Source organism: Hypanus sabinus, chromosome 6, assembly GCF_030144855.1.
Source record: "Hypanus sabinus isolate sHypSab1 chromosome 6, sHypSab1.hap1, whole genome shotgun sequence".
Taxonomy (NCBI): Eukaryota; Metazoa; Chordata; class Chondrichthyes; order Myliobatiformes; family Dasyatidae; genus Hypanus; species Hypanus sabinus.
The window spans coordinates 175,226,222-175,240,014 of record NC_082711.1 but is presented as its reverse complement, the minus strand read 5'-3'; the positions used below and the strand labels follow the sequence as shown (position 1 = coordinate 175,240,014).

The window sequence follows — 13,793 nt, the reverse complement described above, 5'->3', positions numbered from 1 at the left end:
TAATACCCCACAATCTCTTTAGCCATCTCTTTTAAAACCCTGGGGTGTACACCACCTGGTCCAGGTGTCTTATCTACCTTCAGACCTTTCAGTTTCCCAAGCACCTTCTCTGTAGTAAGGGCAATTTCACATACCTCTAACTCCTGATACTCTCCAATTTCTGGCATACTGCTAGTGTCTTCACCGATGTAAAATACTTATTAGTTCATCCATCATTTCCTTGTCCCCATTACTAATTCTCTAGCATTATTCTCCAGTGGTCTGATATTTACTCTTGCCTCTCTTTTACACTTTATGTATCTAAAGAAACTTATGGTATATTCTTTAATACTATTGGCTAGCTTAACTTTGTTTTCCATCTTTTCCTCCATTATGACTTTTTTAGTTGCCTTCTGGTAGTTTTTAAAAGCTTCCCAGTCCTCTAACTTCCCACTGATTTTCACTCTATTATAAGCCCTCTCTTTGGCTTTTATGGTACCTTTGACTTCTCGTCAGCCATAATTGTGTCATCTTGCCTTTAGAATATTTCTTCTTCTTTGGATGTATATATCCTGTGCCTTCCAAATTTCTCCCAGAAATTCTAGCCAATGCTGCTCTGCCATCACCCCTGCTAGTGTTCCTTTCCACTCTCATGCCTCTGCATTTACCTTTACTCCAATGATGATACATCTGACTTTAGCCTCTACTTCTCAAATTGCAGAGTGAACTCTATCATATTATGATCACTGGGCCCCTAAGGGTTCCTTTAACTTAAACTCTAATCAATTCCAGTTCATTGTATAGCACTCAGTCCAGATAGCTGATCCTCTAGTGGGCTCAACCACAAGCTGCTCTAAAACAACATATCATAGGCAGACTAGACATTTCCCCCTCTTGGGATCCAGCACCAACCTGAATTTCCCAATCTACCTGCATATTGAAATCCCCCAAAACTATCGTAACATTGCCTCTTTGACATAAGCTTGTGACAGAATTATTCTAACTTCATCCAGTAGTGATCATCATTTGAGCTATAATTTTCTTTGTATGGGAAGTTAAAGAAAAATTCTGTATGATTTTGTTACGAACATTCACAACATTCAACCAAAGGAAATGACTATTGAAAGAAATATGAAGTTAATGTTTCATTGGTTAATAAACTCTTCTTGGGCTTCCGGCGGGTACAGGTATCGATTTAATTGACATTGTAATGACAAACTTTGCCATCTTCATCAGTTAAAATTGATGCCTATACTTGGATGGAAGCCAGAGAAGAGTTTGTCATATGCTGGGAAAGCACTGGATCCTTGCATGGGTTGTTTGCCAGCTTCTATTCATTAATACTACGAAACAGAGCAAACAATTTAGTTTTAAATTGCAGAGATGGTGGTGGAAGGGATAGTAGAACAATGGAAATATTTCTGATAATGATGGGGCCTGAGTTGCACTGGAGTAAATTATTGATGCAGATAATGAATTAATGAAGTTAGACAGTAAGAATGTAAACAAGGGAATGTGGAAACTGTGAAATGAGTGCAATTAGGGAGAATGAGAATACAAGGAAAGAAACAGTAACATATTATACTGGTTAGTGTAAGGCTATTCCAGCACTAGTAAGCTGAGTTTAATTCCACTGCTGTTTGTAAACAGTTTGTATGTTCTCCCCATGATTGCATGGGTTTCTTCCAATTGCTCCAGTTTCTTCCCACATTCCAAATACATTTGGGTCATTAGGTTAATTGGTCACATGGGTGTAATTGGGTGGCACAAGCTCATTGGACCAAAACAACCTGTTACTGTGTTCATCTCTAAAATTTAGTTAGAATTGTCATGTCATGATAATGGACAGAGAGAGTGTTGTAGATGGATGATTTACAAATCTGGTCAGTTACCTGATGTGTTAACTTCAATATTTCCAACAGTGGGAGAATCTCAAATGTGGAGAACAGTTAAGGTTAGGGAATAATTGACTAATACTGAAGTAATTGGTATTTGCTAATTGCTTTATTATTGTCACATGTACCATGGTAAAACGGTGAATTGCTACTTTTGGGTCCCTGAATGTTGAGAAGGAAAGTGTTGATCCTTTGCAATTGGATTCTTATTTATTTGCAATATTTGTCTTCTTTTGCACTTTGGTTGTTTGCCAGTATTTGTTTATAATTTTGTAAATTATGTATTTCTCTAGTTTCTTGTAAATAACTGCAAAAATCTCAAAGTAGTTTATGGCAACATATGCATACTTTAATAATAAAGTTTATTTTGAAGTTTGAACTTTGGAGGGAAAGTGCCACGAAGAGGGAAGTAGTTGGTGGAGATGGAAAAGCAGCCAAGCGAGTTGAGAAGGGAATAATCTCTTTGAAATGCTGAAAGGAGAGAGAAGGGGAAAATATGTCTAATGGTGAATTTCATTGAAGGTAGTGGAAATTCCAAAGGATGATCCATTGACTGCAGGGGTTAGTGTGGGGTTAGATCTAGAACAGGAGAACTCTATCCTTAACTTTGGCTAGCATTAGAGAAGTGAGAGCAGAGTTGCAGGAATTAGATTAGATGTAACTGAGGAATCTTTCAATTATGGTAAAGGGGAAGCCACAGTTCAGGATGAAATGAAGATATCATAAGGGCAAAAAAAAAACTTCCCTGGGCCAATGGGAATTAAAAGCAAGTATCTTATTTTTAATCTTCAATTTCTGCCCGTACACTCCAAAAGAAACTAAAAATTTTGTACAGGGCTTATGAAATGTGGGGAATTATTTGTATTGACATTGTTTTTCACCATGTGGAGACTGAAGTTCTGAGGTAAGATTAATGAGGCAGAGTATGCAACACCACCAATTTCAATGTAAGGTCACAAATTCAAATCAGTGACTCTGGGCTGATCTTGCGGCAAGTAATCTCTAATGAAAATGATTCTGGTTAGCCATTATCCAAACAAATACCAGAAAATTCATACCTTAATTTAAGTCGGTTCAACCCAGGAATATCAGCTGGTAAGCCACCTTGTTGTAAGTGGATCCAAGATCTTTGAATATCTACTGTGTACAGGTGGTCGGCATAAGAAAAGAAAACCTTTGAAAGAAGATATAGTAAGTGCATAATGCTTGATTTGGAGACTTTTTGCACATTTGCTTGTTATGACCTTTGACTATCAACTCATAAACTTATATAGCATAGAATCAGGCCATTTGGCCTAATCTCTCCATACCAACCAAGTTGCCTGTCTGAACCATCCATCTGTGTTTGATTCATATCCGTCTGTGCCTCTTTTCTCCACTTATCTGTCCAAATGTCTTTTGCACATTGTGACTATACTATATCCACTGGTAGCTTTTTCCAAATACCTGCCACCCTCTGGGTGAAAACATTACCCACAGATCAGCTTTATAAATCTGTCCTCTCCAGCTGTAGGCTTCCCTACCCTGGGTAAAGGCTGTGATCATTTATCTAATCTACAACTCTCAGGATCTCATAATACATCTGTTAGGTACCCCTTGTCCTTCCCTTCCCTCTCCTTTCAGCATTTTAAAGAGAGTATCCCCGTAGCAACTCCTTGGGCTGCTCTTCCATCTCCCCCAACTACTGGGGATTAAAAAGCAACAGCCTATCTGGTCTTTCCTTATAACTTGTGTCCTCCAGTCCAGGCAATATCCTTGAGAATCTTTTCTGCACCCTTTCCAGCTTAATGACATCTTACCTATAGATAGGTGACCAGGCCTGCAGACAATACTACAGCTATGGTCTCACTGACATCTTATATTGGTGTAACATGACATCTCAACCTTGTACTCAATGCCCTGACCAATAAAGCCAAGCATGCCAAATACCATCGTCTATCTGTGTCAGTGCAGGTGGATAAAGTAGCTGCTTAAGGGTTCTCTTTTGATAAACCTAAAGCAAAACAGATTTATTTACCACATGTACATTGAAACTTCCTGTGAAATGCGTCATTTGCATTAACAATCAATACAATTCCAGCACCAGCGTTGTATGCCCACCGTGTCCAGCAGAACAAAACAAGCAACAAAAACAACAACCGAACAAAAGCAACAAAACGACAACGGCAAAACAAGCCCCTCACATCCCTCACACACAGAATAGACAGTCCTCTGGAAACAGGACAAGCTGCTCTGGACCTCCAGCCTCCATTGGACTCATGGAGTCACAGACACTGGGCCTCCAACTTCCCCAATGGACTAACAGGATGCAAAATACTTTCTACCTCCCATCATTTTGAAGTGGATCCCCTCATTTCTGACAATTTGCTGCCTTCAGCTGGTACCATTTACAAGTTGTGTATATAAATTGTATGCCATTCCACAGTAAGTGCCAAATTCTGCAAAATAAGAACAATGTACTGAGCCTGAAGTGTCCATGCTGATGTTCGTAATCTATAAATCATCTCTCACTCCGAAAGTCTTGTCATTCAAACACAAACATGCACAACAGCTCTCATGTTGGTCTCCATATGGAAGTTATTGATTAGGCACAGTCCCTTGAAAAATTTTGTTAAATTCTACATAAATTCTTCAAAGCTTAAAGTTGCATGGAAACATCTTGGGTCTTCACTAGTCCAAGTAACCATTAAATCCGGTTACATCTGAGAGTACTACTAGTTGAGGCAATGACAACCAATAATGATGTAAAGCATCATCAAAAACAGAAGTTGAAAATTTCTGTCAGTCTGTATTTCTAATGAAATAATAAATACTCCCGTACATGACAGAAAGTAATGTTACTTCAAAGACATAAAAAGAACAAGCTCATTTGGTTTGCTGCCTTTGTATATCCACCCCGAATGCAAGGTGCACTAGTGGTAATTCCTGTACCACAGAACTAGGTAAAGGAAGGTGACTCCATTAAAAAAAATTAATAATATAAAGAAGCATAATGTCATCAACCTGAATCGCTAACTCAGCTTCTTGCTTCATTGATGCTGCTTGGTCCACTGAATGTTTCCAGCATTTTCTGTTTTTAGTGCAGAGTAACAGCTTCTGCAGCTTTTTTCAAAGTTTAATGTACATCTATTATCAAAGTATGTATACATTTTGCAACTTTGAGATTCGTCTCCTTACAGGTAGCCAAAAAACAAAGAAACCCCCAAAAAAACATTAAAAAAACCACCAAGCACCTAATGTTTAGAGAGAGAAAGAAACAAATTGTTCAAACAATAAAAGTAAAAATAACATTTAGAACGAAAGTGAGTCCTCAGACACGAAGCCCAGAGTAGGCCACAGCCTCAGGTTCAGTTCAGTGCATAGCAATGTAAATGTCGCAAAACCTACAGGCACCAAGTCTGGAGCAGCCAAAGCAGGCCACAGCTTCAGCCTCAATGCAATGCAGAGCAGAGTAAATATCATGGAGCAGTGAGTAAAACTGGCCTTTGCCTCTGGCCCTGATGCACCATCAATAACTCTCTGAGACGTGAGGCGAGATATAGACTTTTATTGACTGGAAGAAACAAGAAGCAGCAATTGACCACCATGCTACATCCTGGAGACTGAGGGCAGGGCTCAGGCCCCAATCGCCTTTATACCGGGGTCTGTGGGAGGAGCCACAGGAGCAGTCAGCAGGGGAGTGGGGGGGCGTGTCCAGACAGGTATATGTAGTTCACCACAGGCCCTGACAGCCTGCCTTTTCAATCTCTCTGGCTCCGCATTTAAATCATCCAAACATTGGGTCATTTCTCGCAGTAAGACCCAGGGCCTGTCGCATCTATATGCTCTGGGCCTGGACGCTACCCCCACATTTTGACTTGTACCTGACCTTTCCAAATCAGACTGGCACTTAGATCGATCAAACCCCGCTCTTTACAGTTAAAGTAGATGGTTCCAGATTGTCTTGATTTTTATTATGGAGGTAAATTCTGAGTTCTTAGTTTCTTTTTGTTGAGTTCAAAACCTCATGTTTCTCAATGCTATTAAATTTTTAAAAGTTGCCTCCTGCTCTGCTGAGTATTTTCAGTTTTATTTTTGTTTTTATTTCAAACATTCTACTTTGGCAACAGTTCAGAAAGGTTTCACAGTGCTGAGCAGCAAGCTTCATCTCTGAACTCAGATGCCTTTTTGGAATCATCTCCAATTGGTGTAAAGCATGAAAGATGTTGGTAGCAAAAACTATATTTTGCTCTAACCTGTTTCAGACTGTGTTGATCATCAGCTTCCATTAAAGGCTCCCTCAATAGCAGGAGGATTGTCAGGCAGAAATCCTCCATCACCTGAGTCTTCCAGTCTTGCATAAAGAGCTGGTCCCAGGTCAGCAGCACAGCTGGCAGATCCAAAATGCCCACAAAACCCTTTGAGACACAAACAAGTTATAAAGCTCAATAGGTGTTGTAAACTAATTTGGTGTGGTATCTGTACTTGTTTCGGCAATACAATTCAGATTCAGTTTCGGATTCTGATTTATTTATCACATGTACATCAAAACTACACAGTGAAATAAGTTTTTGCATTAACAACCAAGACAGCCTTGAGGGGGTTGAGTGTCGCCACACATTCCAGTGCCAATTTAGCATGCCCACAACGCTCGGCAGAACAACATAGTTCTCAATCACTCTCAATGTTCACAGGAAGGACAAGGATTTTAAATGTAGTGATTCATGTTTGTTATGGCATTCCCAAGTAATGTGCATATAGTTTGAGGCGGTTGTGAAAGACCTGTGATGATACTTGCAGTTAAATGGCTCAATGGTTTGGTTTACCCCTGAAAAATTGAGTGAAGCACCAATACAGAGTTTGTTTACAAGAAGGGCCAGAATATGCAGGCCTCTCCTTCACATGTTCTATCATTCTGTTGTTAACAGCACAATTTCTATGCAGTGGTGTGCAGGGGCAATGGCATCAACACGGGTGATGCCAACAGGCTCAATAAACTGATTGGAAAGGCTGGCTCTGTTATAGGAGACAAACTGGTCATTCTGGAAGTTGTGGTAGAACCAGGGAATCTGGGATAGCCAGGGAAGTGATCTTGTAATATTTGACATGTAAATCTTATTTTTAAGGTAACTTACTTTCATTCTTTCTTACTTCTCTTCTAATATTTGTATATCTGTGCACTTGTAATGCTACTGTGACACTGTAGTTTCCTTTGGGATCAATAAAGTATCTATCTATCTTTCTATCTATCTATCATTAAAAGGCATTTACTGTTGTAAGATACCTAAAGAGTGCAAAGTACTCATTAAACTATCCATTCTATCCCCCTTGAAGAGAGAAAACAAAAGAATAAAAGATTTCTCAGAACCTATTGAACATTATGCAATTTTCTTCAATGCTCTTACCTCTCCCATCCACTTCCTGAGGAGTATAATTGGGTTTTCCAAACACTCTTTGCTGTTGTGATGCCTATCTTCAGAGTTGTTGAACTTTTGAGTCTGTATCTTTTCCTGGAAAAATTGCTCCAGAAGAAATTCAGAATACAAAGGAGAATTGAAAACATCATTAACTTTACAATGGATAGCATGGAATGCAGTAGCTTAGAACTTTATTTCCTAAAACAAGTTCCTGATGAAATGACAGCAATGAAGGCTCAGTGCTTCCCAATATCAAGTTCTGACAAAGGGTCCCACAACTGAAAAGTTAGCTGATTTTGATGTTAAGTGTTTCCAATATTTACTGTTTTAATTGCCTACTCTTGCAGAGAAAGGAAGGTGATCTGGAAGTTTATATTCCTTGTACAGTATGCAGCTCAGTGAATGCTTACAAATACAGAAGACAGCATGCCCTGCTGAAGTCTCACCAGTTAACTGTTGGATAATTGGAATGATCACAGATCTTAGTTTTCAAATTTTCTCTGCTTCCTTCCCTGCAAGTACAGTCGTGCAAAATTTACTTGACTATTTGGTGACTTTTTTTGATTTATGTGTACTGGTAACCCGAAATATTTTGAAATGTAGCAAGCATTTTGAAAATACAGATTTATTAGATTATTAGAAACTAACCCAGCTGTGTAAACATCATCAATAGCCTGTCCTGATCCAATCACATAAGAAGCTCACCAGTATCTCAACTTCACCAATCACTTGTCCTGATCCAACCTGTAGGAGGCACACCAAAACCTTAACTTCATCAAAAGCTTGTCCAGATCAATCATATAGGAAGCACACCAGCACCTCAATTTCATCAATAGCTTATCCTGATGCAATCACGTAAAAAGCAGACCAGTGCCTCAACTTCACCAATAGCTTGTCCTGATCCAGTCACATAGAAAGCACACTGTAACGTTCTCCTTCGGGTGTAACGAAACGCCGAATTTAACGTCCGGATAAACCACAGCCAATGCAAACCAGATCGCAGTAAGATTAACCATTTACTGTTCACTCTTCACATTAACATATGGTGAAAACTGTTGATAAAACAATACAAGATTGATACAGTATTTGTTCCTTCCTTAATATCACATTTCAAGTGTAAATACTTGCAAAGGTGACTATAACTACATTACACTAAGGTGCAGTATACAGGGAGAGTTTACCTGCTCCATTGACTACTTTAAATACACTTCCATGCAAACTATCCGCGACTCTTTAACTAACGAAAGCATAAACATTATCTACCATCGTTACCTCTAACAGGATCAGCATTAACATCTTAGTTCAATATATCGATTATCTATTAACTTACAGCGTTGCTCTCACTGTGATTTCTCATGCCTGCAAAACTGCTTCTGCTCAGGTGAGCCTCGTGGAAAGCCTCCACCCTCGCGCTAATTTCAAACCGGTGTTTTCCCACAAGACGCGGCGAAACCGGATGTGACGTCATCGCATGCCGATATATTTTACATGCAATGAATACACTTTAAACACTTCTAATTCTAACTAGAAAATACTATTGAATGAATTACTAAGCGAAAATATTATAAACTAAATAACTGTCGTAAAGACAGCACACACACCAACACCTCAACTTTCTCCAATGGCTAAGGAAATTCAGCAGCATGTTCTTGTTGACCAATTTTACAGAACATTATAGAAAGCATCCTATCCAGATGCATCAAAGCGAGGTATGACAACGCTCTGCTCAAGACTACAAGAAACTGCAGAGAGTTGTGGACACACCCCAGTCTATTATGAAAACCAGCAGCACCCCCCCACCCCACCACGGGTTCTGTCTGAACTTCTTGCAACTTCAAAAAAGCAACCAGAATAAATCAAAGACACCTCCCACTCTGGATATCCTCTCTTCTATCCATTTCCATTAGGCAGGAGATATAAAAGCTTGGAAACACACACTAGCAGTCTCAAGGACAACTTCTACCTTGTTATTACAAAAACCTTGAATGGACCTCATGTATGGTAAAGGTGAACTCTTGACCTCACAATATGCCTTGTTGTGGCCCTAGTATCTTATTGTCTAACTGTATTCTCAATACCTCCAATCTTTATATATGTAACTGTAACACTATATTCTGCATTTCCCTTGTACTACCTCAATGTACTTATCCCTTGCATGGATAACAGCAAAACTTCACTTTCCCTTTATCTCGGTACCTGTCAATAATAAACCAATTCTAATTCCAGTTCCATAAACAACATTAGCAATAGTATAGGCGGAATCAACAACCCTAATTTGGAGAGCTTCATATTTGCTTTTACAATTGAGTATGCTTTCAGCAGGATACACTGAAATCAATCTTTGATTTCATCCAGCAAAGTTGTTTTCATACTGCTGATCTGCTAAGCTCCAACTTCTAACCACTTCACACCAGATTCACCATCATCACTCTGTTCATCATGGGCACAATGCTCCCCACCATCCAGGAAATCTTCAAAAGAAGTGTCTCAAGAAGGCAGCATCTATAAGGACCCTCACCATCTAAGACATACACTAGTCTTGTCACCTCCCCCATCAGGGATGGAGGACAGGAGCCTGAAGACACACACTCAATGTTTTGGTTTAGTTTTTAGTTAAGAAGGCATACGGTGCATTGGCCTTCATCAATCATGGGATTGAGTTTAAGAGCTGAGAGGTAATGTTACAGCTATATAGGACCTTGCTCAGACCCCACTTGGATTACTGTGCTCAGTTCTGGTCACCTCATTACAGGAAGGATGTGGAAACTATAGAAAAGATGCAGAGGAGATTTACAAGAATATTGCCTGGATTGGGGAGCATGCCCTGTGAGAATAGGTTGAGTGAACTTGGCCTTTTCTCCTTGGAGCAACGGAGGATGAGAGGTGACCTGATAGAGGTATATAAAGTGATGAGAGGCATTGATTGTGTGGATAGTCAGAGGCTTTTACCCAGGACTGAAATGGCTGTCACGAGAGGGCACAGTTTTAAGGTGCTTGGAAGCAGGCACAGAGGATATGTCAGGGGTAAGTTTTTTATGCAGAGAGTGGTGAATGCGTGGAATGGGCTGCCGGCAACAGTGGTGGAGGTGGATACGATAGGATCTTTTAAGAGACTCTTGGATAGGTACATGGAGCTTAGAAAAATAGAGGTCTATGGGTAACCCCAGATAATTTCTAAAGTAAGTACATGTTCCGCACGGCATTGTGGGCCAAAGGGCTTGTCTTGTGCTGTAGTTTTTCTATGTTTTAGCAACAGCTTCATCCTCTCTCTTGTCAGATTTCTGAATGGTCCATGAACACTACCTCACTATTCCTCTTTTGCACTATACATTCATTTTACTTTTGTAACTTACAGTATTTTAATGTCTTGCTCTGCATTGTTGCCATGAAAATCCACATCGACAAACTTCATGACATACCAGTGACAATAGTTCTGATTCTGGCCCCCATTCTTGGCCTTTTGCCCTCAAGACCTGACCTAATCCTACACCCTACACCCTGAAATGCCAACTCCCTCCCAATCTGTGGCCACGAAGACTACAAAGTCTATTTCTACATACTTACAAGGTCCTTCTGGACTTTGAGTAGCCCCTCATCTCCACAGCTCTATAGCAATTTTGATAGTTACCTTACTTCCGATATCACTGAGCTATGATTGGTTCTGGGAATATCCACGCTCCTCAGTGGTCATAGCAGACTCCAAAATGTGTCATGCCTTTAGGAAGCCACTGAGCATGGATAATTGCTACCCAATATTATGATTTTTATTTTATTTTATTTATTGCGATACAGTGCAGACTAGGCCCTTCCAACGCTTTGAGCTGCACCAGCCAACAACCCCTGACTTAACCCTAGCCTAATCATAGAACAATTTACAATGACCAATTAACCTACCAACCAGTACATCCTTGGGCAGTGGGAGGAAACTAGAGCACCAGGAGGAAACCCATGCAGTCATGGAGAGAACATACAAACTTCTCACAGACAGTGACAGAAACGCAGTCCATGAACTAAATGGTTTGGTCCCACCTTATTCCTCTATTTATACACAGTTATAATGCCTTTCTCCAATATTCAGGTCTTCACTGGCAATTGGTTCTTACCATGGGATCAAGCAAGGCATTTTTGGTGAATGAAGAATGAAGGTGAGCAAAGAGTTCTGGGTCTTCATTCTCTAGACGATTCATCACTCTTTCTGCCATTCCAAAAATTTCAGGCCATGTTGGGAATAGATTATGAATGAGCAGGTGCAGATACATGGCTAGCTCATATGGATGTTCAGCTGTTGAACAAGAAAAGGAAATGTGTGTGACTGGATAGATTTGTAGGTGTCCTCCAAGCTCATTCTACATAATAAATTGTCCTTGCTTCTGAATTGTTTCTACTGGCTTAGGACATTTATTACCTTTTCTTTCTTATTCCTCCTATGCTTACTCTTCTCCCTGTCACAATATTTTATTTTTAATTATATACCATTTGTAAAGAAAAAGGACATTATCAAACTACATCACATGGAGCTTAGAAATAAGACAAATGATGTTTAGAGATGGAGAGCTTTCTGAGAGACTTTCAATGCTTTGAGACCATTGTGCAGTTGTAATTAAATCTGTGTATGATCAAAATGCCAGAAGAACATTAGTATCTCAAATGCTATAGGGCTGGAATAGATGTATAGGGCATCAGAGTGCATTTTTTTCCTGGTGGCTATCCCCAGCAGAGGTGAACTATGACATTGGAAATAGAGAGCTGCTCACAGTCAAGTTGGCTTTGGATGAATGCTAACTTGAGGGGGCCAAGAGCCCTTTTATCATAAGGGCAGACCACAAGATCCTGGCTTATATTCAGGAGGCCAAGAGTCTGAATTCCAGGCAGGCCAGGTGGTCTCTTCTCTTTAACTGTTTTAATTTCATCCTGACTTATCAACAAGGATCTAAGAACCGGAAGCCAGATGCCTTGTCCTATCAGTTTGACAAACCCAAATGAGAGGAGCAGCCTACAACCATTTTGCCCCAGGGTGATAGTGCCAATTCAGTGGGGAATTGACACACTTGTTCAGAAGACCTAGGCACAAGAGGAGATCCCTCAGAATGGCTCTTCAGGTCAGCTGTTGGTTCCCAGTTCTGTCCGGTCTCAGGTTCTTCAATGGAGAAATGCATTGAGAATGACCTCTCACCCAGGGATTTCCAGGATCTTCAAGTTCATTAAGAGAAGATATTGCTGGCCTACAATGGTGAGGGAGGTCTGTCAATACATACAAGCATGGGAGGTGTGCCTGGAACAAGAAACCCTGCAGCCAACCCCAAGAGCTCTTTCACCCTCTGCCTATTCCACAAAAACCATGGGCGCACATCTCCATGGACTTTGTCACAGGCCTTCCTCCTTCCAAGGGGAAGGTCATTATCACAGTAATCGTAGATCATCTTTTGAAAGCCTGCAAATTCATTGCCTTGGACAGACTGCCATCTGTGGTGCAGATGGCCAAAATTGTCCTGCACCATATCTTGAGGTTCCATGGTTTTCTGGTGGGCATTGTGTTGGATTGTGGTCTGTGATTCACATAACGTTTTTGGAGGGCATTCTATAAGCTGACTGAGGCAACAGCAAGTCTTTCCCCTGGGCTTCACCTCAAGTCAAGTCACTTTTATTGTCACTTCGACCATAACTGCTGGTACTGTACATAGTAAAAATGAGACAACGTTTTCCAGGACCATGGTGTTGGACCTGCTGTCCAACAGCTAGACAGAGCAGGTGAACCAAGATTTGGAATGAACCCTAAAGTGCCTGGCCTTGAAAGGCCAGCTGAGTGGTGTAACCACTTGATGTGGGTAGAGGTCCCACACAACACTTCACAGCATTCGGTGCACAGGATGCCCCCTTTCAAATGCCAATTTGGGTATTCTCCACCATTCTTCCCTGAGCAGGAGGCCGAAGTTGGGGTTTCTGCTCCAAAGATCTAGTCTGACTCTGCAAGGAGAGATGGACTCAGGTGAGAGAGATTTTGTTAGCTTCCACCCAGAAGGCTGAAATAAAGTCTAGCCACAAGAGAACACAGGGACCAGTTTTGCAGCCTGGGCAACAGGTCTGGGTGTCAACTCAGAATTTACCTCTCCAAATGGAGTCCAGGAAATTGGTGCCCAAGCTCATTGGACACTTCAAGCTTCTCAGGAAAGTAAACCTGGTGGCTTACACCTTGAACTTCCCCAAAAACCCTCAGGATCAATCCCACTTCCCACATTTCTAAATTAAAACTTGTGAACACCAGCCTTTAGCTCCACTACCATCAGTCTCACCGCCTCTCGGGTTTGTCGATGGGGAACAGGTCTTTACTGTGAGAAGAATTTGGATTCAGAAACTGTTCAGCAGTTCCTTGTGGACTGGGAAGGATTCAGATGCAAGAAACGGTGCTGGGCTCCTGAAGGGTATATCTTGTATCTGGATCTCTCATCCATGACTATAATCATTGTCTCTCCGAGCAGCCAGGGCTGTCAGGAGTAGGCCATAGGGGAGGAAGTCCTGTTACGAC

General features: G+C 40.8%; 1 protein-coding gene across 12 annotated transcripts in view; it reads right to left on the bottom strand.

Moving 5' to 3' along the window:
• LOC132396137 (uncharacterized) overlaps positions 1 to 13,793 on the bottom strand; it is a 174,093-nt gene that overhangs the window by 83,114 nt on the left and 77,186 nt on the right. For 11 of the 12 annotated variants that reach the window (XM_059973647.1, XM_059973649.1, XM_059973648.1 and 8 more), the window contains 4 exons: positions 11,374 to 11,552; positions 7,259 to 7,375; positions 6,110 to 6,271; positions 2,933 to 3,048 (listed from right to left, as the gene is read on the bottom strand). In XM_059973647.1, coding sequence (XP_059829630.1) covers positions 2,933 to 3,048; positions 6,110 to 6,271; positions 7,259 to 7,375; positions 11,374 to 11,552 — 574 coding nt within the window. The remainder of the gene's footprint in view (positions 1 to 2,932; positions 3,049 to 6,109; positions 6,272 to 7,258; positions 7,376 to 11,373; positions 11,553 to 13,793) is intronic. The other variant, XM_059973640.1, reaches the window with a different exon arrangement.